Below are 26,915 nucleotides of genomic sequence, written 5' to 3'. Positions count from 1 at the left end.
GGAGAGGGTGATTTGTGGTCAAACCTGAACCTCTGGTGAATTCTCTTTCTCTCTCATTGTTTCTCTTGTAAGCCCTGCCATACAGCCTGTATTTCCATTCAAAGAACTTTCTTGCTTAGAAGAAAATATATGCATTCACAGTGTTATCATAGCCTATGAGATGAAGGGAAGGGCTACATCCACTTACTATATGTGGGCTGATGTGTTAGAACAATAAATGAATATGGATTTCTTTTTTACAGTACATATAGAGTGAAATTTTTCTTCCCCTAGTCATGAAACCAATGGGATTAATAGCATAAGGCAGGCAAGGTTGTCCAGAGTGTTCTTTCTGTAGTGAGAACTCAGTGATTTAGTGAGAAAAATGTGTTCGGAAGTTTTCCAGCAACAGTCAAGCGACAAAGCAGAGCAAGATTCCAGTTAGATTACAATCTTCCAGGTTCTTCATAGTTGCCAACTCTTCAAAGCCAATGATTCATTTATTTGGGGGAGTAAATGAAGGACACTTTTAAATTTCACTGAAATACAATAGACTAGGAGAACTGAGTGGAAATTTCCTTTAAAAATAGTTACCATGTCTGGTTCTTGTTTTGACAGGCATTATATGTCACTATAAATGATTTCATTTCCTCAATAGCTGGTTATACTAGTTTCCCATTTTGTCTGTCAGCAGGCTTGCAGAAAATCTGTGTGTTAACAGATTTGGTAATGTTTTCTCATTTGCTGACAGAGCTTTTACTGGAGACAAAAGATATTTGATCATTTATAAACATAAGCTAATGGTTCTGAACAAGGACATGGCTGCAAAAATGAGTTTTAACTTGCGTGCTTCACATGTTTCATAATGTTACTTGACATTAGTTGGGCTTGCATTAAATGGTAATTATTTTGTAACACACTTCTCTCATCAGAGAATCAAGAGACATGCCAAGAATTATTCAGCAGAGGCACATATTAACTGTACCTGTTGTCCCAACTTGATACACTGGTTGCTTAATACTCACTTCCACCAGGTAGTAAAAAAGTTCCCATCTATGGCTTTTTATTCTGAGTGAATTTTTAATGGAATCCTTATCTGTTGTGGGTTGATAAGTAATGGTACCATCACTATTTCTACTGGAAACAAGGGCCACCCGTATGGTAAAATATTTTCCTCATATGATACCTTGTAATAAAAGGTACTATTATGTAGTCACTGACCTTACATTTGGATATTGTATATTTTTAATAGATTTTCAAAAACTCTGTAAGTGAATGTATTAAAAAAATGGTAGTGATCTTCGACCATGTACCGCAGATTCAATTATTTTTAAATTGTGAATGACATCCACCCGTGTGCAGAGAGGCCCGTACAAGGTCTATGCACACTCAAGTCTCACTTAACCCCTTATTTTGAGGTGAATATTTCTCTGTATGGAATTATCATAATCATAAAGACAAATATCCCTCAAAAAGAACATTTCCTCTCTCACACACATTGATTCCCACTTTAACCAGAAAACTATCATGATAGTTATAATCAAAGGAAATTCAGATTTTAGAAACATATCTAAAAACAGAATTTGCACATCAGTATTCAACTTACATGGCATGTTCAGAAAAAAAGAAAAATCAAACCAATAATCCTACCTACAAAGATCCCTTGTAATGAATGCCAGATTTTAGACACACCACAGTTCCTCCCAAATCTATTCTTTCAAAGACTATTTGGGAAAAAAGGTGATTCAAGTTGAGTAAATAGTTTCCAGGCTTTCATTTGCCATTGTCAATATTTCCAGCATCACGAGCTCATCTCAACCATCAACCGTTATTGCCATCTTGGCATACTTAAGCAGATAAGGGAAATAACATGTTCTGGTAATTCCAGAGAAGTCCAGTTGACAAGAAGTTACCCAACAGCAGTGGAAATGATTCCACCCCTGGCAACTGAGCAAATCACACATGAAGCATCTCCAAGCAAACTGAATAAAAGATCATAGCCCTGCAGTGAGGATGACAGACCACTTTCAGTTTATATATTTTTAATATAATGGAGAAATGGAGCATAATATCCCTATCACAGCATACTCACATCAAATAATGCACTAAGGGAACAGCCAATTGAATGCTCTTCAAATATAGGGAATGACCATAGTTCACTATAGGCCACCCAAACTGTGATTCGTAAGCCATGGGCAAAAAGCACACTTCTCCATCAGACCACACACCCAACTACAGTAACCTAATGTAGTTGGAAACTTTTCTGTCCTGAATCATCTTCCCATATTAATCAGCGCCCATCAAAGTCAATAAGAATTGGATCAGGCCTGAAGTTGGTCCTGGCTCCTTAATGGACTAACCCATACCACACTGAGCTTTGTACATTTTAGTTTAGGAAATTTTTTTTTTAAATACTACCTGTGGTTAATTAAAAACTCCCTCTTTGATCTCTTCTATGTGCAATGCTGCCCACTTGTTTGCATCACTGTGTTTCTCATTCTGTACACACATAAGTATTGACCAGAAAAATTAGATTGAGGAAAGCCAATTCTAAGCATTGCTCTTAGCGTCCCAAGGTCCAAATGTGGGACTAAGCTAAAACGAAGTACAAGAACAAATAGTACACAAACTGAAAAGGCTATGGGATTATTTTCTTCAACATAAATAACCATAAAACTTTATGATTCAGCCATTCTAAAGTCAATCTACACTAGTGAAAAGTGCAGCAGCAGCAAGTACATGAAGTGGAATTAAATTTGAGTTTCAGAGAGAGAATACAAAATTAAAAGAAGCCTGGGGTATGTAATCCACGGCCTGCTGAGCTGGTTCTTGAGATCCAGTAACATCTCCTCAGTTTCCTAAGAATTTAAGCTTTTATTTTATTTTTTATTTAAGTGAGATTTCAGCAGTGCTCAATGTTGGCTTAATTGACTTAAATGGGAGCAAAGTGGTTTTGGAAATCACACTAATATTTAACTATGATGGTTGTGAAGAAAAATGTATCATTATTCTCTATCTTCCTGAGTCCACAGTCTCACAGCCTGAATCGAGCTCAGAGATATAACCTTCCACTAATTTTTCAATGGGGTGTTGAATCTGATGTCTAATTATATCAATTTATATATGTCACTATGGTTATCTGGTTACTGCAAGAAGGCAATATCCCTTTGGGATTTGCCATGATTACAACGATGATGACTATAGTTAAATATAACATGGAAATCCAGTGTGGACTGCACTTAACCACCACCGGGATACATTCTTTAGGATTACATAAACTATTAGAGATGGAAAGGTATTAGGTCTGTGATACACAATCTGTGGCTACTCATTTCAATCTCTTTCTAGATAAGCAGACTACCAGTAAGAATAGGTGAAAAAGTAGGAAACACAGTCATGTTCTAGATAAAATGAACAGATCAGAAGGTTTCAGGAGCAGCAGGCCAGGAAAGCTTTCATAGGTTACATAAAGAGGGCTGCTATTTGTAAAAGTCTTTTTGGAAGTACCTATGTTTGTGAACAGATATTTCTTCTATTTGGACTCTGCAGGGATCAAAGTGACCACAACATTGCGTAACAGACTCAAACTGTTCAAAAATAAAGCTCAGAAATAAAGCTGAACAAGAAGTTGCTTTCAGAGAAGCTGCGCCAGTTTTCCCAACTCTAGTCCTTCCCTGGCAACACTCCAAACACATTTGGTCTTTCTATAATTTTGTGTAACACTGCATGCTAACAGCACTCTATAAACACAGTTTAAAAATGTATATTTTCCTCAAACTAAAATCCTAATACATTTATTATGTAAATTATGTTGCCCCTTGCATTTCTGGCAACTTACCAATGTGACCTTCACTGCTGTGAAGGCTGGGCTTCAATGGAATAATCTAAATGAAAAACAGTATCTAGCCACAAGGGGACACTCTGACAACCTGCCACACATTACTGTTTTGCTCCCATCTTCTCCTACCCAGCAGGACAGTTATGAAGGTACTTGGTTTATGAATGAAGCCAACAAGGAATCAGTGCTGCTTTTGTTTTCCAGTTACCTAAATAGGTCAGCAGATTACTGATTAATCATTAAAATTACTAAGCACAGCGAACTAAACAGGACATTTTCCTCCACACTAATTACCTAGTATCAACAGAGGTTTAACATTTTCTCAAAGGAAACCCATCCTGAATGCTATGCACCAAACCAGGAGATGCTATATTGTTATTTTTTGAACTTTAAAACTCTAAAAGAAAAACAGTGATGCTTGGCAGAAATCTTTGCCCAGTCAATGACAGTTTCCTCTGACAAGACTTCACTGGAAGGTATGATGACCTTTGAGAAGATTTTCAGATGAACAACAAGCTTCTGTCATTAAAAAATAAAAATTACAGAAACATGAGGAGCACCATTACAATATATCAGAAACACATGGGACAATTTTTGTAAGTAACCTAGGAATCTAAGTCCCATTTTCAAAAGTGACCCAAGTCTCATTGACTTTCAATGACAATTAAGCTCCTAAATCATTTTTGAAAATGGTTCTTAGGTGCTTTGGAAAATTTTACCCCCATTATATACGGCTAAGATGACTGGGAGATCATTAGCTGTGCATCTTTAGAGATAAACCCCAAGATGCAGACCCTCAGCTGACGCAAATCACCATAATTTCACTGGCTTCAACAGAGCTATGACAATTTCTGCCACCTGATTGGGGGGCATGGATCAGTGTTCGTGTTGCACTCCCCATCAGTACCCAGCGGCCCAGGCTGTGGAAGGTAATGATCCAACCAGTGGACCAAATTTGGTGATGACATTCACGTGGCACCTGAGGCACATTGCACATATGCTAAGAAGAAGATGCCACCTGAGGACCTGCCCCCAGACAGAAAACTTATTATTCTTATAATACAGAACACTTGTTATTACAGAGATAACCAATACAATAAGTCAGAAGTTTCTGCACTTCTACAGAGATTTTCTCCATCCTCTCACCTTTGGCTTTGGATTTCCAGCCACTCTGCATGTAAATGTGACTGACATTCCTTCAAAGATTTTGTAATGTTTCAGCTTCATCTCAAAATATGGTGCCATACTGTTATCAGTGGGCTCGTCTCCATGCTGCACCTCATCATCCGATTCCTCCACAGGAGACCTCTCCAGGCGGTATTCAATCTCACTGATCAGTCTCTGCTCAAAGCTGGAGACTTTATACTCCTACCGGACAAGGAAGGTTCATGTTAGTGTCTGTCATCATTTATTACATAATATATAATATGATTCTAATGAATTTCTTTCCCTAGGTCTTTGATAATTGGTTAGGACATTACATATAGAAGGAAATTGTATCATGTAGAACAAAAACAACAATTTGTGCCCAAAATGAGTTCCTTATAAAACAATGAAAACATCTGGTACTAGGCATACATTTTATTTCATGTTGTCCTAGGGTCTATTTCATAAGAAAGGAAAAAAAAGCCATTGGTTGCTTTCCATCCTCTCTCTTTTTTTTTTCCCAAACACACAAAGCATAAAATCATATATTCTTAAACAGTTCATAAAGAAGAAAACACCGATTTTTCCTGGAGGGTGTAGGCAGATTTAGGGTGGGGTTTGTCTCCAGATGGCCAGGAGACTATATGGTTCACAGCTGGCGTTTGTGAAGAACCTTACTGCAAGTAGTACAATAAAAATACCATTATTTTGTTTACATTCTCCCTGAGCAGTGACAAAACTACATTATTGGCATATGACGACAACTGCCATATTTTTCCTCACATATCTCCAGCCCCAATCCAATTGCTGCCAGAGATTGCCCTTGCTTAAAAAACAGTGACACACACACACATATATATATATATGGAATGTTTAGTGTGAAATAAACAATATACTAGTGATTTGTAACCATACTCTGCATCTAGACATATTTGAGGTGGGCTTTATGGTAAGTGAACTGAAGACTAGAGAGCAGCAGAAATCTTTATTTATCATTGGTTTCTTAGGCTGTAGAAACTAGAACACCCTTTTGTAGGTTTTATATTCTTTCTAACCATTCTCTTTCTTATTAATATTGGTATCTCATGTAAAGTCTCCTTTCACAGATCCTATCTCTACAAATTAATTTGATCTGGCTTATGACATTAAGCTCCCCATCGCTACCCCCTGACTTGGTTATAGAAAATAATGATCACTTTGTGCAGGAAAAAAAGTGAGAGAAAAGTTGGATTTTGGTTATAACAAACATTTTTGCCTATTTCTTTACAAATTTCCCCATGAAATTTTATCCAATTATATCATTATTCATGCTGTATATATTCTACATTACTTAGATGAGCCAATGCAGGATGCAAAGCATCTTGTGTCAGTGGATCTCAGAATTACCGAGGAAAGACATTTGTACAGAGAGCTATAATGGTAGTGTTGTTAAAGTTAATCTGTCTGCAGTTGCTTACTAAATATTAAATTAAATTAAACACCATGTGTGTAAGTGCACCCAGAAATAAGTTATTGATGCTTGGCCACTGCAGTGTTATTAAAGAAGGACGGTAAAGGTGAAAGGTACAGGAGACAAAAAGTCAATAGATAAAAAAGCAAGAAAGAAGAAAGATGAAAACCTTTTGATTATCCAGAGGACTCATTATAGAAGCATCAAGAGAGCAAGCTTCCTGTAAGGGCAGAAAGAAAATGAAGGCTAGCAGTAAGAAGATCAAGAGGAATCCACTACAATTTCTGGGAGTTCTTTCAGAAGAAAGTACTGCATGTGGTAACATAAACAAATGAATGGCAAAACAGCAACACTGGCAACAGAGCAAAAATGGATTACTTGGCTTTTTAAACAGACTTTCTGTTACACTTCTGATTTTGGTTTGCACACAACAGTACAGATTACATGCATAAAACACAAGTTAGTCTCAAGATAACAGAGGATGTATTTTTGCCTTGAGAAACTGAAGGGTCAGGATAGGATAGGATAAAAAGAAATGAAGCTCAAAGTGGGAAGCAGACATTTGAGAACCTTTCATCTTATTCAGTGTGGAAAAACTGAGCAATAAGCACAGTATTCTTCACTTGATTGCTTTTGTGTATAACTCACAACTTCTTTAGTCAAATCCATCCTGTCTTGTGTGTATCTATCCTACCATATGGAGCTCTCTAGTAGAATGTTGTCTGAAAGGAACAATGGAAAGGAAATGATTATTTTACTGTGCAAGTGCAGAGTTATGTAGCACCTGTGTAGTGGGCTCTTCGTCTGGTTCCTGTATATTAAAGACAGTTGCAGCATTGTCAGCACCCAGTAGTCGACGTGCCATCTTCTCCTCATATGTTAACCTCTGAACCAAAATAAAACAAAAAAAGGGGCGTGGGAGGAAAGGAAAGTGGAGAAGGGGAAGGGAAAGTAAAGAACAGTTATTTTTTCTCTTTTAAAAACCACACAGCAGGTAACTTAAAGAACAACTAATGTTCCCTTGGGAAAATCTGAGAATCATTCAGTTTAGAAATAAGTTAGCTTCTGTGTCATATTTTCTTTACTGCTCAAATGTATTGCTGAAATGAAAACAGGATCTTTATTTCTTAAAAATCCATCTCCTCTGAAGGTATTACTCTTATTTGTGGCATCAACATAATTTCCACAGAAAGCAATTACACTCCCAAACACAATTATTACCTCAGAGGAGAAACAGCAGATACTATTATGGAGAAACAAAGAACCCATTTCACACAAACATTCTTCATAATTGAGAATAATATAAAAGAAATACTGAAAATGTAAGATGTGCCACAAACATCATGGTTTCTAAATAAATATTCTTAAAATTCTCTCACGCCTCAGTAGCTCTAATATTATTCCCACAAATAAAAATATATTTAACTAAAGTGTTAGGGTTGTTCAGAGTGTGTATACCAGCAACAAAATAATAAAAAAGGCAGGAAATCACTAGTAAACACTTTTCAGACTCTTGCTTCCTAGAGCCATGATTTTGCCTTTGCTGCATTATCACAATCATATCCCCCAACCACAAAATACCACCTTCATTCCCCCTCCACACAGAACACATAAAGTGGTTAGAAATGGATGTTTGCTCATTGTTTTGGGTTCTAAGTAAGAAACAGGTTAAGGATTAAATGTAGCTTTATCGTAGACCATTTCTGAAAGTAGGTGAAGTCTCTTTAATTTAGGCTTACATACAGTTATCAAAAAAAATGGCAATGGGATTACAAGGAAACTTTTTTGCTACTGTTTATCAGTACATTCCTATCTGCACAGTAATTGAGAGCTTCTACTTCCCTCTACTGCCCGTAAGTTTCTACATCAGAATCACAGAAAGTTCAGTTGAGAATACCAAGGAGAGTGTCTCTTTCTGTTTCTCCTTTTGTCAACAAAAGAGAGGACAACTTTATATAGAATATTATCTTCCTGAGAGAGTGTGATTTGCTGTTTCTTTCTACCCTTCTGCAGAATAAGGGAGAAACTATAAAACAGGTTAGACCTAAAATTTAGATTTAGTTAAAAAAAAGGTCTCACATAATCTAACATTAATAGAAATTGCCATTAATTTTTTTCCTTCTAAATTGCAACAAAAATATTCCCATGTATTTAAACATTTTCTTGCAGATCAAGTATTGCAGCATTGTGACACATGAAAGTGAAACTGATTCAAAATTAAACTTTTAATTTAAAGAGCAGAAATGGTGAAAAAAATAGGTTTCTGTAATTCTTTCAGCTTTAAGAAGCTGAGTTCATTTTAAAATGGATGGTTTTGCAGCCAAAGCACAAGACTGGGATTCAAGAGTCCTGTGTTCTAATCCTGCTGCAGACTTCTGATGAGTCACTTAGCTTCTCTGCTTCTTATTTACCTATGGCAAATATTCAGAAGGTCTTTAGTGACTTAGGAGCCTAAGTCCAATTTTCAAAAGTGACTTAGGCACTAAGGGTACATCTACATAGCAAAAATAGCAGTGAGTCTCAGCGTCTGGGTCAACTAATTTGGTCTCATAGGGCTTACACCACCAGGCTCAAAATAGCAGTGTGTGTGTGAGTGTGTGTGTGGGGGAGGTCTCAAAGCCCAGGCTCCAGCCCAAGTGAGAACATCTACACTGCTATTTTTAGCCCCATAACCTGAATTGACCTAGGCTCTGAGACTTGCTGCCATAGGTCTTTTTTTTCAGTGTAGACATACCCCAAGAAACCTAAGATCTGTTGATTATCAGTGAGATTTCAATGACTTCTGTATCACTTAGATGCTTTTGAAAATTTTGCCCCGATTTACAAAATGGGGATGATAATCTACAGCATTTAAATAACCTTCATTATTTAAAATAAATCCCAAGAAAGATGTCAACAGCTGATTCTTAGACTACTAAGGTTTCAAAGACACTTAAAACAATCCCTTAACTGAAAAATTCACACAAGGTTTGGGAGAGTTGGTGTGTCTGAACAACAGGTGAACTTTCTCAAAGGTAAATTAGAGACTAATTTTATTTATGTCTTACAATGCATAGAAAAATAATAGGCTCAAAACCTTGTAGATGTGCACATGGCTAATCTGTAACCACCTGCTTCCTATCAGCATTTCTTCCAATTGTTTGTTACACCCACTTGTCTTGTCTTAAAATTAGATTGTAAGCTTTTTGAGGCAGAGATTGTGCCTAGTGCAATGGGCCTAATCCTGATGGAGCCTCTGGGCACTATTGTAATACAAATAATAAATTATCTGAGAAACTATGCCCAACCCCCCTCCCCCCCGCCGTTACATGTTATGTAAATACCGGCTGGCCATTGTTCAAAAGTTCTTCCTTGAAACGAAGTTTTCTTTCCAGGTCTTGTATGACAGCATCTTTTGTCCCTTGAATCTCTTCATCAGATGCTATCCTAGCAGTTCTGCCTGTTTTCTTTGGAAATCCCCTGCAACACAATACAAGAAAGTAATGTTTTTTTTAATTAAACCATTAAGATTTTAAAATAACGGGGTAAAATCCTGCCCTTACTGAAGTCAATGAGTTTTTGACATTGACTTCAGTAGAGTCAGGATCTCATCTACCCTGTCCAAACTCATGAAATTCAAGCGGTGAACCTGATAGTCTAATTTTTTTTTTACTATATTCTTCATGTTCTTACCACAGTTGTTACCACAGTTATCAATAATAATGCAGAAGCTTATCTGAAGTCATACAATTATTCTTCTAACTCACTTTGTTGTGATCTGAGGGTCAGTTCTATGGCAAAAGTTTAAATGTTTGTTTTTGATTTTTTTTTTCCTCAAGCATTAGTTCAAATAGGAGCTGAAATGGTGCTGAAGTGGGTGCCAACATAACACACACATAAAATAGCAAGCAAAGTTAGCAATGACAATACAACAAACATGATAACAGTTCCTGTAAAGAAGGCATTACTAGGTGAGCAAGAGTGCAAGGGAAAGTGGGGTGTGCACTGTACATACTGTTGCCCCTTTTCAACCTGAATGGGTGAGCAAATGTCAGGACCCTGTGGACATTCCAGTTGGAAGTACAAATTGATGGAGTCTGGTATTTTCTTTGATGCAACCTTGTTTATTTACAAAGAGGTACCAAGTTCTGCTTCTCCAAATGCAGGAGAAACCAAAAACAAAAGGAGCAGTTTCTTAGCTTACAGTCCCCAGCCTTGTTTTGATCTCTAACTTTTTCCCAGGCCATTCCTCTGGGTCAGAGCGAATGGGTGGTAAAATGAGATGAAGAGCTTGCACATTTCAGCACCTGTAGGGTTGGCAGAGTAAAGATATGTATTTAACAGGACATAATGGGGCCCTGCTGAAAGAGGGAAGAGCTGAAGGTTTTCAGACGTCTGAGTTTTGCTTCAAGTATCAGAGGGGTAGCCGTGTTAGTCTGGTTCTGTAAAAGCAACAAAGAATCCTGTGGCACCTTATAGACTAACAGACGTTTTGCAGCATGAGCTTTCGTGGGTGAATACCCACTTCTTCGGATGAGTTTTGCTTAACTGAGTATTCTACAAGGTGGTGACATACCACCAAGCAACTGTAAGTCTGTGTTAATGTAGAGTTTTGCCACTGAATTGCCTAGGAAAAGTTATGTTATTGGTAGAAGTTAGTAGTCATTTAGGCAGCTGTTCATATCATGTCCCACAATTTGCATACTGAAACAGCCAGCGCTGCCTCCCATAGGCTGGGCACCACCAGCCCCGCTTAAGCGGTCCCCCCAAGCTATGGCTCTGACCCATTGACTGTGTTCCCTGCTACAATTTAGCTCCCCCCCACACACACACACTGCAAACAGAAGCTAGTAAAGTACAGATTTTCTCAAAAACCACCAATCCAAAGCTTGCCTACCACCTGTTTCCATTTCCCACCCCTTCTGCAGCTGCAACCCCTCTCCCTTTCCCGGTCCCTACCTCCCCTCAGAAGTCCTCTAGCTCCTCCCCATAACAAAAATATTGGTTAGACTGCCTGCTGACTATTCTACTGTGTTCACAGTAAGCCTCCCCATAAATTAAAAACACGTTACAACAGAGAACTCATGTATCAAGCAACATGAGATATTAAATCTTTATTGTACAAAGTTTGGATTAGATACATCAATGGTGGGGTGTTCATGGGGGCAAAGGCATTAGCATGTTCCCTCAAACTACCCAGGCAAATATAAAATAGCTGCATAGAAATGCTCTCATGGTTTTTTCCTTTACTGGTGCATATGCACTGTAATCCTTCTGACTGCACATCTGCACAAGCAAAGAAGTGAACATCTCCTTAAATACCGTGCTCAGTTTAATTGCCCAAAGATTTAGTGGATGCCATGCACTGCCTTGGGTAAAACTTGACAGATTGAGCCCATTTTGACTCACACCACATCAATAGTTTGACCCCTGGCTCCACAAAAAAGAAATTAAAAAAAACTTTTTGGAAAATGTTTTGGAGGATCGTATGTCTCTTTAATCCCAGCTCATATGATCCCAAATTAGGATCACTAACCATATCCCGTATTCTCCTGAGGCACACCAAATATCAAAGGAATCTGACATAGCATGTTGATTTTAGAAGACTTAGGGTATGTCTAGACTGCAATTAAAAGCCCCTGGCTTTCCCATGCCAACTGACTCAAGCTCACGGGGCTCAAGCTAAGGGTCTGTTTAGCTGCAGTATATATGTTTGGGCTTTGGCTGGAGCCCAGGCTCTAGGACCCTGCAAGGTGGGAAAGTCCCAGAGCTCGGGTGGCAGGTAGCATGAGCCTGAACGTCTACACCAAAATTAAACAGCCCCTTATTGTGAGCCCAAGTCAGGCGGCACAGGATAGCCCCGGGTGTCTATTTGCAGTATAGACCCCGTAGAAAGGTCAACATTTAAGGAGAAGTTGTGATGCAATCTTAACTACAGTGGTGTAGCCTCAGCACTATAATTAACCCATGTTACTGTTTGTGAATACACAGTGTTTAACAAAGTTTTCTCTTCCTTGCACAGCTGGAAAATGACATGGCAATACTGTTTCTGAAAGACTAGTCAGCCCCAGAGCCTGCTTTACACTGGGAAACTGAACCAGCACTGAAAGCACTTTTCAATAGTGTGGCCTCATGATGGGAAAACAACTGTTTAAATGCTGGTATACAAAGAACAAAGCTGTTCTCCATACTATTGCAGAAAGCATGATCACACTTTCAGAAAGTCTCAGTCCCAGGGCTGCCCAGAGGATTCAGGGGGCCTGGGGCAAAGCAACTTCAGGGGCCCCCCTTCCATAAAAAAAGTTGCAATGCTAGACAATACTATATTCTCGTGGGGGCCCCTGCAGGGTCCGGGGCAAATTGCCCCATTCCCCCCGGGGCAGCTCTGCTCAGTTCCACTATCTGGAGTGATTGAAAATGGTTTTGTCTAGTCTGCACTAGCATCAAAACCATTTTCAGTACTTGTACAAGGGATTCACTACTGAAAATAATGGTTAAATTTTCTAGTGTAGACAAGGATATACTTATTGAGTTCAAGCAGTGTGGAACTGAACACTTGGGTCAGTCTCTGCATTTTTAAAACAGTAGCACACCAGGGTTCCCATTTACAGCCTGATGAAGTAGTATAATGCCACTGTAACCTCTGATACTGGCTCAGTGCTGGATTTTCAACACACCAGTTTTTGGGGGGTTTCGGATCTCTGATTTTGGTGTAGCCCATTATAAAAAGAAACGCTTTGCAAAATATGTAACTGGATCCAAGTCAGATTCCAAACATCCATACACTTTGGGATGTTTAGACCTGGGGTTTTGGTCCAGACCCATTTTTATTTAAAAGTGAAACTTTTCTCCTATTGTGAAAACGTTATTGGGATGATAGCACAAACCAGGAGAGCATGACTTCTTTCTGTTGCTAGGAACATTTAAAATTATTTGGAATTTAGGATTCAGAGATGATAAAGATGGAAAAAGATTCCAATTGGGTTAGAGCATCTCAGTCCATCTTCCTGTCAATACATAACTAACTTGTCAACTGCTGGTGCTGGATCTTTTAAAATTAATAATAAAATAGAGATACCAAGTATCAGGTAGTTACCTGAAAATATTTCTATCAACTGCAGTCATATTTCCAGGATAGGGGCAGCAGGTCATTCCTCATATATAGTCTTGTACTATAATTTTAGCATTTATTAAGCTGATATAGTAAAAATGAACTGTCAGAAACCAATAAGGAAACAAGTGAATTGATGCGGAAGACTATAATTGGACTCTTTCTGCTTGAAACATTTTATATTCTGCTACTGAAAGTAAATTAATAGAGTGGGGAAATGGATAGGTTACTGTTTAAAAAAAAGGATAACATTTTCCACAGAAGCTGGTGACATACAGACTATTTTGAGAAGCAAATCACAAGTGACTAATATACAGCAATACATTAAGAAAAAACGTTCATATCACATGCTACAATTTCATATTTTAAATCACTAAATTCAAGAAGCAGCTTAGCAAAATATATCTAGGTCCCGATCATCCCACGCTCTACCTGGCACACAGATGTCCAAAAAGGTATAAACTACAATAAGCCCAAGAAAGTTATGCAAGTTTCATGAAAAGAGGGGTGTTATGCTCCCCCCATGCCAGCACTATTTCAGTTTTGCACAGCACACTCCTTCGCATAGAAGGAGTGTGGTCACCCAAGGCTTAGGCTTGGTGAGGTCAAGGCAAGATAACATTTGTCCAGGCAAATCTGTATACTGTTTTGGGCTGGGTGAAATGGCATTAAACCTGTTGGCTGTAACCGCCACCTTTCATTTAAGATAGCGGTAAAAAACACTACAGCACTTCTATAAAACAATAGCAGCCCCACCCAAAAGACAGGCACACTTCCCAGAACAAACTCATACATTTCACTGCCCAAAAACAAAGGCACATGTGAGACCACTCAGGAATTCGAACTATACGGGAGAGAGGGTTGGCTGAGTATTGGTTTTAATAGAGATGTGCATGTCAGAGAAAAAGAGAGAAGCAGAAAGAAAGACACCACAGAAACAGACAGAGGCCCTGCGTACACTACAGGCACTACAGCTATGGCACTGTAGGAACTCTACCTCTGTAAGCAATGGTAGCTAGATTGATTAGGTTGACATAGCTGTGGTGCTGAGGGCTGTGGATTTTTCACACCTCTGAGCACTGTCGCTATGTTGACCTAACTGTTAAGATTGGACCAGGGTACAGAGAAGGAGCAGAAAGCCAGTGACAACCTGAACAAGCACTCAGAGCATAGCCCTGAGAAAATCTTACAGAGAGCTTTTGGGCCAAAGCTGATTGAAAAGGGGTTGGAGCTGAGAGCAAAGAAGCTATCTCCTATTTGATTCCTCCAGTGTTCAGAGAAACAGGCCTCTGTACATTCTTTGTAAACAAACAGAACTGCATCACAGATACCCATCTCACTCATCAACTTCTACTCCTAACAGAAACAACCTCCAGGGCCCCGAGCTTTGGCCAGATGCTTGAGTCAAAGGGGGTAACAATATGTTTATCAACAAAATTTATGTAGATTTACAAAACATTAATCAAATAATGAGGTAGCTACTTCAGGCAACCTGCCTTTGACATATAACTATAAAATGTATACAGCTAGCAACCCTCAAAAGCCTTAGCAAATAGATATGCCTTGTAACAACTCTGCACTGTTTTGGACTGGGGCTGGAGAGAGAAGGGGAGATGGGAGAGCTGTGACTACTCATGGAGATGATCTATTCCTATTCCAAAGAGGATGGAGCTCGGCTGTTCTCAGTGGTGGCAGATGACAGAACAAGGAGCAATGGTCTCAAGTTGCAGTAGGGGAGGTCTAGGTTAGATATTAGGAAACACTATTTCATTAGGAGAGTGGTGAAGCACTGGAATGGGTTACCTAGGCAGGTGGTGGAGGCCCGGCTTGACAAAGTCCTGGCTGGGATGATTTAGTTGGGGTTGGTCCTGCTTTGAGCAGGGATTGGACTAGATGACCTCCTGAGGTCTCTTCCAACCCTGATCTTCTATGATTTTATCCCCCTTTCTTAAATCACACTTAGGTACACCAAAAAAAAAAGTTACCTTTTCAAACATACATTTTTTGACATGAGCTTCAATATGGCTACAAGAAAATGGAGAAAAATAGAAAGACATTGGGTGTGTATGGTCATAAGGGTGGTCAAGCTATTATATAGCAAAGACAGAAGAGAAACAACACTGCAGGGACCTAAAAGTGGGCCCTTAGGGAATGGGAGAGATTCAGGAGACAAAGCTTTGGCCCCATCAGGGATTATGTATGCCATTGCCACAAATCACTGCCCTTTCCCGGTGGAGCTCTGCCAGTGGCCACTGGTGCCCACTCATCTCATTCACCACTGGATTTATAATTTACCCTCCAAGGCGTGGTCCCCTGTAACAAGCAACACCAGTTCTCCCCATGGTTGTTGCAATCAGTTCAGACCACCACCTGAAGTGATTACCATTCTACTGCTTTGGTTGTCACTCAAACCATCTATTCACTGGCTTTTGCAGTGGTTTCACCAACCCTATGTACTTATCTGGACACAGTGTGTCCTGAGAATTTTCTTCTTGTTTGTGGCTGCTCCCATGCCTATGTTTAGCCTATTCTAGGGAACAACAGACAAAATGCTGCTAATTTATTTGTGCATTTGAATGTGAATTTTTGTCTAATGTGATTTTCAGTGCACAGTGGGAGGATTAAAGCTGTAGGACACAATAAGAAAAGGCAGACTTAAAATATAGATGCAAATAATTGTCAGCACAAAACTGTGGCTGAAAATTTTATGCTGTCTTTCAAAATCAGGCCAAAATTTCCACTGACTTCAAAGGGAGCTTCAAAGGAGCTCAGCACCTCCAAACCCCCCTCTTATTTAGGGGCCCAGATCTGGATTTAGATGCATAACTTCAAGCATCTAAATTTGAATTCTTTTGGCCAGAGACGGCACAGGAAAACTTCCCATAGACACTCCACATATTTTACTTTTAATTATTTCACATGCAGAAACTTTTGAAGGCAGAGAATTTTGGAACCTTGGCTCAATTCCAGCCTATTTTGAATACTCACTGTAACATTTATTTAGAAAGCAGGCCAAACCAGCAACACTTCATGCTTTGATTACAGTGTGCGCATTGGATGGGATTCTTTACACTCCTCCTTCCCACTGTTCTGACAGAGTAAACAAGGGCAACAGACTGGTGGTTGTTACAGTCCCAAGGATGTGTTCTTTTTTGCCATCAATGTTGCTCAGTTTCACAGAAATCCAAATGGACATTAATTTGATTCTCCTTTTATAACCAAAGTTTTACAAAAGTCTGTTCTGACTTCCGGCACACAGCAAATTCCCATCCATGTAAAGTATTTTCAATTACTTTAAAATGTGGAATTATGGTAAGCATGGGTCACAAGCTTTGAAGCTGCAGCTGCACATAAAGAACAAATGCTTTTGGTTGGGCTTGTCATACATACTATGAGGTTTTAAACCCCCCAAATTCAGCTCCTCTCAGTAGTGCTAATTAAATGCACTTGATTTAATGAAGGACTGCCTACGGCAGAGTCTTGACTAAGGGATGATACCCTCAAAATGAAACAAAGGTAACAAAGTTCACCTACTCCCCCCAGGAAAGTATCTTAACAAGAAAGAGGCAAGAGACTGATTAAAAATCAATCTTACCCATAGATCAGCTAGGATGAAACCAGGTATGTACAATACATACTTCCCAGCACATTTGAGCCTTTTTTCAGAGATCCAGCAACAAAGAGGGAGCCACTCACCTAAAAGCTGGGTTCATATCACCCAAGATTGTCATTTCTGCAAGGCATGCAATTAAAAGGTTTTTTCACCTAATAAAAACCACAGCCACCTTTTTTTAGTTTCAGATCAAGCCCACTACACTTGTGCAAATTACCAACTTGCTTAGGTTTTCATATTGTCATTCATCACCACAAGTATCTGAGGACCCAATCAGTAAAGATATTTAGGCACCTAACTTCCATTGATTTCAATGGGAAGGAGGCTAAATATCTTTGAAGATCTGGGCCTGAGTGCCTCCTGGCTCCTATAATTGAGATTATGTCATATCCATTGTGAAACATTTTTCCAAGGATGGGCAGGCACATTTGATTTCAGTTAAAAAAAATCCAGCCCTTTCTGAAATTCTGGTAATCTAGGCAAAATAAATCTATTGTAAAGGTTGTGTTTGGAATGGATAGTCATGAAAATGAAGAAATTAATATAGCATTGACTGGAGCCAAAGGTAGAGAAGGAGGACACACGCGAATTTCCCTACTCAACACACCCATGGATCTTAGTCTGAAACACTCTAGTTATTGCAGTCCTGGGTCTCTCTTGAGCAGTGACTGACAAACGTGCCAAATACATGTGATGTGAACAAACATCCACTAGGGACTGAGAGGAGGCCAAACTAAGTCGTATTTGTGATTTATCCAAAATCAACCTTGGTCTCCAATTGTTGAAAGGCTAGTGCACTAAGCACCCCTGCCACCAACACACCATAACTTGTTTTTATATACAAAATCAATTAATATCTGAATAAAAAGAAAATAAGCTCCTCTGACTGATTTTACAGACATTTATGTGACATCCCTTTATAAATTATTTGTCTGAAGTAAAGTTCTGTGCTTTGGCCAACAGGGACAACATGTATAGGATATTAGCCAGGTTGGTAGGCCAAAAAGCTACAAAACAAGGTAAATAAATCAGTACACACTCCCTCTCTCCAACAGAGTGCACGTGCATCACCGGTTTGTTTAGATTAGACTGATAGTAAGTGACTGGTCATTTTAAAATGTTTTGCATATGCATCTTCAGCAATCATTTGGAAAAAGAAATGGATAAAAAGCATCTGGAAAATAAAGCCTTCCAGATGCACCCACGGTCAAGATGCAGGAGGTCAGGATTTTGGCTACTGCACCAACCTCGAGTGTCTTTCCCCTTGACGTAAAATTCTTGGTCTGTACTTTACTTAGCCTTGAGTAACTCACAAGTAAAGTAACTCTCACACTGAGAATAATGGATGTTTTTACCAGCAATTAAAAACAAACCAACAAAAAACAAAAATAAAAAACCACAAACCATCACCACATTTCATTTGGGTCAAACCGAAAATGAGATTTTTTGGAATTTTCAGAGTATCAAAAAGTAAAAAAGTTTAATTTGGAGTTGAATGAAACATTTTGTTCAACCCAAAACAAAACACATTTTATTTCAACTTTAACCAGTTTTTAAAGGTTTTTGTCTCGATTTTTTTTTTGGTTCAATAAAATTGAAGGAAATTTCAAAAAAATTATCTCAAACCAAAATCTCAAAATGGTTTGACATTTTTGGATTTTTTTCTTTACGTGAACAATTTGGCAAAACCAACACAAATTCACAAAACATTTCAGTGTAATTGAAAAGACATTTTTTGCCAAAAAAGTTTGCCAAATTTTTTTGCACATCATTATTCACACAAATATTTAGTTTATAATTGTGACTTGGGCACAACTTGGCATTCAAAGTTCAAATGCATGTGTACAGATGGGTGGTTGCAACCTAGATCTTCAGAGCCTGTGACAGCTGACAGTCCCACAGTGACACCAAGAAACAATGCAGACCTCCAAATGACCCAGAATGACAGTACCCTGCGGCCCTCTGATTGGCCAACCACCGTATTTAACCCTGGAGAGTGCCCCAGGAGGTTGCCTGGCCAACAAAACAGACTTTGGTCCTGCTGCAACTCCAGACCGGCCTCTGACCCCAGCTTGATCCTGATCCTGACTCTTGCCTCCTGATTTTAGCCTGGTATTATCTCTGATCTCCAGTCTCCAACCCTGGCTTGACTTTGACCCAACTCTTGCTTACTGAACCTGGTCTATAGCAACACCTCTGACCCCTTCTCAAAGACTACTGTCCCTGATGTGTGGACCCCAGCCCAGCTCTGACCACTAGGCAAGACCGCCTATGTCCCAGCCCCTTACAGTATGGATATGTGGTGGTTGTATTTAGTCATTTTATTTTAAGAAGAATGAAAAGAAGATATTTTCGGTGGTAACTCGTGTGCACATTACATTTAAAATTTCCATTTTAAAAAAACCATATGGATGTTTCATAGGACAACCGAGAAGAATCTGCTCATATCCTTGATAGCCATACAGAACTTAGCTTCCTAGAGAGCTATATGTGGAGCTCAAGATGAAGGACACAGGGAGGACAATAGGGCAGGAAGCTTTTAACAATAGGAAGCAGTGTGGTCTACTGGGAAAGTCATTAGGTGAGGAGTCAGGAGAACTTGGTTCTAATCCTGGTTCTGCCACTGAACTGCTGCGTGACCGTGGGAGAGTTACTTCACTTCTCCATGATTCTATTTCCCCTCCCACCCGTTGTATTGTCTATTCAGATTGTAAGACCTTTGGGAAAAGAGCTCTCTCTCTCTCTCTCTGTGTTGTGCAGTGCCTAGCCTAATGGGATCGCAATCTCTGGTGAGGCCTCTAGGTGTTACTGTAAGGCAAAAGAACAATGGGGTTCATTAGTTTAGCAGAATGATAAATTGTCATTTTCATAAAGGGCTCCCATAGAAGTTCTCTCCCTTAGACCTGTGACAAATCCTGAGTGCAAACTGGAAAACTAAAAAACAAACACAGCCAAACCTGACATTTGCTGAAATTCAGTTCATTTCAATGGCAGAAAACTTTCACTTCAGATTATTTTCATGAGCCCGAGAGATAAGTTTGGCAGGGATGAATGAACATTACAGAGATGAGATGAGCTCCCTCAGAGGCAGGGAAATCACCTTAACCTTTACCCTCAATTTGGTGGTGGAATTTTTAAGCAAGGGGCTCTCAGAAGCCCCATCCAACACATGAATGTTTTGGCATAAACCACACTGACTATAAACTCAGTTTGAGCAAACTATGATAGACATAATTCACAACACTGGGAAAATAAATGCCAGATTTATATAGGACAACAATAAATTGTGTTCTAAAGTGTGGGATGTCCTTCGTAATGAGGGACCGAGAGTTATATGATGACAACATGTGCATGGGTGGCTGTCCCTTATGATGCTCACTATCATCACTGACATATGCAGGGAACCTGGAGGTCAGTAAAACATTTGGCATATCAGTAGTTACTGAGGCAAAGTTCAACGTACAGAATAAGTCTGGAAGAGCAGACCAGCTGCTTTGGCTCAAGTAAAGGCAAAAACATTGCACTGTTCTCCCCTGTTCTCTCTCTTCCTTATCCTCATAACGCTTTGATTTACAGTTTTGAAGAGCATGGAAACAGCAATTAAAATTAGCATCAGCAATGATGAAAAATATTGTTTATGTTAATTTTACAGAAGTGTTCCAAAGGGATGTTTTCTTTTCTCTTTAAAAGGGTTAGTTAAATAGGAACAGCAAGTACGAAGTTAAGTCAACAGTCATGTCCTTTTAAAAACTCTGTGCATCATGATATTTTCCTCTGTTAGTGACCTAGGCAACATTACTGAAGAATGCAACTGCTTGAAAGAAAGAACTAGATATGTCCTACAGTCAAGATCCTTTTAAACTGATATATTCATAACTGAAAATGCATGTTTATTCTACTTTGAAAGGGATACCATCTGTCATTGTCAGACAGTAATTCCATGCTTTCTTTCTAGTGGTTTACACTTTGCATTTATAGAATCGCTCTGTGGGCCAAAATTTTGCTGTCAGTGACACCCATCCAAACTTACTGACGTGCATGGGTGCAAATCAGAGAAAAATCTGGGTTTGTATCAAACTTTTGTTGTGATGGCTGATGAAACATAGGTTCCAGCCTCCATACATATCTGTCAGTAAACAAAACGGGCGCGATTTTGGATTCTGTCACATGTGCAGTTCCCCTTGAAGTTAATAGGGGTTACCCTCCACATAGCTGAAGGCTGAGCTGGACCAATAAATCTACTAATACATAGAGCTCTTTAGAATAGGAAAAACATAGACCCCCAAGAACAAGGATTGAGCAATAGGGTATTGACCAAATTCCAACTCAGAAATAAACAATATTCAGCCCCCATTATTTCTCTCTGAAATGTTAATTGACTAAAGTATTCTTCACTTCCTATCTAAATGTTACTATACGGTGGTAAAAACTACTGTGTTCCGTCCCAAATGTGGCTGCATTTGATGGATGGGTAAAGTGATCACTATGCCCCTCACTAATCTCACTAGGTGAAAGTGTTAGTGACTGTAAAGTGACTTGACCACCCTGGCAGTACTAAGTATTTTATTCAATTGACATTTTTTCTCAGTAAAATTCCAAAACAATTTTTTGAACATTTTTCAAAAAATTTCAATTGTTTTGGTTCAGTGGCGGGGGGGAGAACACTTTCCATATTTTATATTCCCCATTCACAATCTTTTTTCCCTAGTGGAAAATAAGTTAAAAAGTAAGAGAAAGTAGGATTTTGCCCACCAAAATGAAACAAAAAATTCCTTTTTTTTTTCCATTTTCAATTTTTAAAAATTTAATACTAAGACCTTCAACAAAAATATAACTAAATTTGTGAAAATTTCAATTTAATCAAAAAGTTGTTTTTCGATGAAAAAAATGCCAAAATAATCCAGCCAGTTCTGAATCTGAATATAATATTTCTTCATTACATTCAAATGAAGAGAGCGTCAAAGAAATATTACAAATATACAATATATACTAATGTAATCAGAACACCAAGAAGTATCACTTTTAAAAGTATTCCACAAGAATTCCAACTCATCTGGGTGACAAGTTATTTAGGTTATATTACAGAGTCTGACACAAGACTAAGCAGTTCAAAAATCCCCTTTTCTTTTTTTCATATCTTTGACTACCATTCTCACAGGAAGCCAGTACAGAGGCAGAAGAGGGTGAACTATCATGTGAAGAGCATACACATAAACATGAGCTGTGAATATCTGATGTGGATATCTGTGGACAAATTGGAGAGAGTCCAGGGGAGGACAATGAAAATGAGAAGGGGGCTGGGGCACATGACTTATGAGGAGAGGTTGAGGGAATTGGGGTTATTTAGTCTGCAGTAGAGAAGAGTGAGGGGGGATTTGAGAGCAGCCTTCAACTACCTGAAGGGGGTTCCAAAGAGGATGGAGCTAGGCTGTGATCTCAGTGGTGGCAGATGACAGAACGAGAAGCAATAGTTTCAAGTTGCAGTGGGGAAGGTTTAGGTTGGATATTAGGAAACACTATTTCACTAGGAGGGTGGTGAAGCACTGGAATGGGTTACCTAGGGAGGTGGTGGAATCTCCATCCTTAGAGGTGTATAAGGCCTGGCTTGACAAAGCCCTGGCTGGGATGATTTAGTGGGTGTTGGTCCTGCTTTGAGCAGGGGGTTGGACTAGATGACCTCCTGAGGTCCCTTCCAACCCTGATATTCTATGATTCTATGATCCTCAAGCATACTAGGAAAGTGGCAAAGAAATACCAGCAATAAAAAGACAAGAGAGAGGGGAAGGCATTGAAAGTGACCATAAAGTTTGCTGCAAGAATGCGCTCTCTCTCGCAATAAAAGCAGTTGGTAAGAAAGGTAGCTAATGTAAAGTATTTAAAAAACAATCAAGGATCCAGCCCTACTCCCATTGATGTCAATGGTAGTAAAAGTCTATTTTAAAGCTGAAATTCCATTACTTTAGACCTCGGTTTATACTGGATTCTCCGATGTTGATAAAGATACTGCTCATTTCCATCTACAGAATGCATTCCACACTTTAACTAGTTCATTTTCAGCAACGCATAATGTATCATTTGTAATCCCATTTAATAGATTAGGAAATGGAGACAGAGAAATTAAATGACTTGCTCATGATGCATGTCAGAGTTGAAATGACAAGTGTCCAATCTCGACTCCAAGTTCAGCACCCAGATGACCACACTACAGTGTCTTATCAAGGAAACAGTGTCTTCCTTTTAGAATGAATGGACATCAATAGCAAGGTGATAGGAAGGAATACAGGCCAGGATTGGACTGCTTTTTCCCTTTTACAGCCTGCAGAGCTGACCAGCTTCTGCTCCTCCTACATCGCTGGAGCTGATTGGCAGTCAGTTAATTTTGCTCAATCTAGTCTCATCTATACTACTAACTGGCTCTGTCTGTGGAGACCCATACAGGCAGGCAACAACCATGTACTGGAGTGAGTGGAGGGTGAGAGCTGAGAAAAAAAGTGAATAAAGTGAAGAAAAGGGATAGGAGAGATGGTCTAATTGTTGTGGTGTTAGCCTGGAACTTGGGAGACCTGGGTCTAATTGTTGTGGTGTTAGCCTGGAACTTGGGAGACCTGGGTTCAGTTCCTCCCTTCACCACCAACTTGCTGTGTGACCTTGGGCAAGTCCTCTAGTGCTTGAGTTCTCCATCTGTAAAATGGGAGATATCCTCACAGGGGTGTTGTGAGAATAAATACATTAGAGACCAGGGAGTGCTCATGTACTACAGTAATGGGGATCTTAGAAAGATAGAGAAGAAAAAGGGAGGAGTGAAGGGGAAACAGAGGTGGTTAGAAGGGATGGGACAATAAATTAGAAATTTTGGGAAAATAGAAATATGGAAATTGAGAGGCTGAAAGAACTTGGGGGAAGAAAGAAGAGAAAAAACACAGGAAAGAGTGGCAGGGTAGATAGAAGATGATGGGAATGAGAATACTGTTAAACAAGACAAAGGGGAAACAGACACTGAAAAAAACTAAGAAAGGATATGATAACATACAGTAACAGAAAAGAAGAAATTTGGTAGGAAAAGAGAAAAATAAAACTAAAAATTAAAGAGACAGAACAAGTTGATTTTTGAATTATGTAACAGATCTTTTAACATCACCAAATGTTATAATTAAGATTACAATGTTTTGTTTACATTGCAGACAAATTCATTAATATTTTGGAGTAACTGACAGAATTTTTCCAAACATGCCTTAGGAGGTCACACACAAACAGCTACACTGAGTTCTGGTAAAATACCCAGGGCAGCTTGGGACCTTTGTGGGCTGCATACACTACACCCCCCCCCACACACACACAAAAACCACTATTCCAGGGCTGCATGTACCTGCAAACCTGTTCCTGAACAAATACTAGAACTGGGTATCACTATAGGAATGGAGACACTGGAAAGGAGGAGACAGGAAGGCAAACAAAACAAAGTTAGAGTGACTGCAAGAGTGAATGAAACTATTCATTTTCTCCTTAATTCTGTTTATTTTGTGATCAAATATCATAATAAGACACAGGATGTAAATCTAGAGAAACACTTTTTAAAAAAAACGTATACCTGAATCACTACTCTGGTATCCATCTTATCTCTCCCTTGTCTTCCATCACATACCTTGGAGTGAAATAACAGAAGTTCCTACTGCACCAAATCTATAGTTGAGCAAGTTATCTTGATACTGTGAACATGTTTAGAAAGCCCTTAAACAAAGTTATAAATAAGCCTTGGATCCAGCTATTCTCATTTTTTGTTCTTTAGCATTTCTCTTTGTTCTCCAACAATGGAATGAGAATCTAGTGCCAATGGAAAGACAAACTGAACTGCTCAGGGCTTTTGGCATGCTCCAGAACAATATTTTAGCCTTGCGGGGAGACAAAAGGGAGAGAAAATATGTGGAGCTGATGTAGTCTGTGGTGTTTTTCCTGTTTTTTAAACACAGTACTTCCAAATCCCCAGCACCACGTCCTCTCTTCCCCACCCTGAGCAAAAAAAGATAACCAAATATCAGTAGGCCATTGTACCCCTTCATTTTCTATCTCTGCAGGTTTGTTCCATAAGCAGAATACAGCATGAGATTTCGGATCAGTGTCTTCTTCCCTGACATTCCTCCATGTACAGAAATCACTAGAGTGAGAGGCCAAGTATCACCTTATGAAAGTGACTGCAAGACTTCTAGCCCAAAGGGAAATTTCCTTGCAATTCCTTCCACTGATTTAAGAATCAGTCATTCCCCCATCCCCTCTCAGTTAGCCACAGTGCAGAAAGCCCAAACAGCTATAAAATGGAGAAGCAATAAAATTAATAAACAATAAAATTGAATGTAAGAAGTTGTATACTCACGGAGGCATAACACCTTTTGGAAGTCCTAGTGCATTGACAGATATAGGCGGTGGCTGGGATGGTAACATGGAGCTGAGGAACGCTGCTGGAGACTGGCTGGAGTTAGAGAACCTAGCAGTTGGAGAAAGACTGCGGGAAGGTGAGGAAACTGAGGAAGGGAGAGGAGGAGGAGGGGGTGGGGGAAGTGGGAAGGAATCAGAAACTGAAAATGTTGCAGTTGGACTAAAGACTGGAGGAGGTGGGGGAGGGGGTGAAGAGGAAGATGGAGACCACAGGTACTCCCCTTCCGGAGCAAATGGCTGGGAGAAAGGGGGAACAGGTGCTCTGCCAAATTGTTTCTGAGAGGCAGTTGGAGACATAGGGGATGGCAGGCTGGATGTGGAAGAGCCAGATGAAGGAGTTACATAACCTGAAGCAGGGCTGATGTTCTGAGCAGCAATGAACTGTTTAGGCCGGGCATAGTTGAAGGTGCTGGATGACTGCATGGTTGGGGAAGTGTGGGAGTTGAGAATGCTCATTTGCACAGGAGAAGTGACAGACTGGCTGGACACCAGCTCCTGGAAAGAAGGGGGAGGAGGAAAAGGAGGAGATGGGGGAGGGTTTTGATGTTGCTGGTGGTGATGGTATCGCTGGCCACCTTCTTGTTCCAGACGAATTTGGTTCTGCAGTTGTTGTAGTTTTAGAGGGTCCCTGCATGAGAAGAAAGTAAGTTAATCAGAGGGATGGCGACGGGAGAGGAGAGGATTAAAATAAAGAAACAACCTCATTATCTAGACACTGAGCTCTATTTTGTCACCTGGAATTTTAGAAGCCAATGGAAGTCAGAGCTATTTGTATATCTGATCCTTAAGTCTATCCCCTTGCCAGCAAAGTCCCTGCAAGAACACACATCAGATATTCAGCTGCTACAACACTTAATTATAGCTAAAGGACCATTTGTAAGCTCTCTAATTAATAAAGCCATGAATCCCTGCTGGGATGGAAAACCTCAATGAAGTTGGGAGATTTGGTTTGGATACTTATTTAAAACTTTTCCCAACAGATTCAAACCATTTTGGTCTGGAGATTGGGATGGCAGATTTCCTGTAGTTCCCTATGTCATTAGACCTGCAAATACTGCAAGTAAAGTCCTTTTTGTGATCTTCTTAGTACTCTTATTTTCAGCTGATGCCACAATAGAAATTAAGAATCTTTTGAATTTTAAAAAAGGTTTGATTTTTATTTGGGTGCCGGTGGATCATTTGTTAATTTTATTTGAACTTAATATATTAATTGCAAGAGTCCTAGTATTAAGGGTCACTTTTTTAAAAAGGGCCTCAATTCTGTCTCTCTTACTATGGTGTTCAAATATCTAAGCAACTGCAGCCACAATCAGGTTGCTAGAAATCTAAATGCCCTAGCTTGTGCCTGCTGTTAATCATGTGTCATTCC

General features: G+C 39.4%; 1 protein-coding gene across 6 annotated transcripts in view; it reads right to left on the bottom strand.

Annotated features, from left to right (window-relative positions):
• The window catches only part of PALLD (palladin, cytoskeletal associated protein), a 321,327-nt gene that overhangs the window by 32,687 nt on the left and 261,725 nt on the right, over window positions 1-26,915 (bottom strand). For all 6 annotated transcript variants that reach the window (XM_039541957.1, XM_039541961.1, XM_039541959.1 and 3 more), the window contains 4 exons: window positions 25,485-26,174; window positions 9,737-9,872; window positions 7,198-7,299; window positions 4,964-5,185 (listed from right to left, as the gene is read on the bottom strand). In XM_039541957.1, the coding sequence (XP_039397891.1) occupies window positions 4,964-5,185; window positions 7,198-7,299; window positions 9,737-9,872; window positions 25,485-26,174 (1,150 nt within the window). The remainder of the gene's footprint in view (window positions 1-4,963; window positions 5,186-7,197; window positions 7,300-9,736; window positions 9,873-25,484; window positions 26,175-26,915) is intronic.

The sequence above is a fragment of the Mauremys reevesii genome, linkage group 5, assembly GCF_016161935.1.
Source record: "Mauremys reevesii isolate NIE-2019 linkage group 5, ASM1616193v1, whole genome shotgun sequence".
In the NCBI taxonomy this organism is placed as follows: domain Eukaryota; kingdom Metazoa; phylum Chordata; order Testudines; family Geoemydidae; genus Mauremys; species Mauremys reevesii.
The sequence above is the reverse complement of the archived record's forward strand: the minus strand, read 5'-3'. Positions and strand labels throughout refer to the sequence as shown.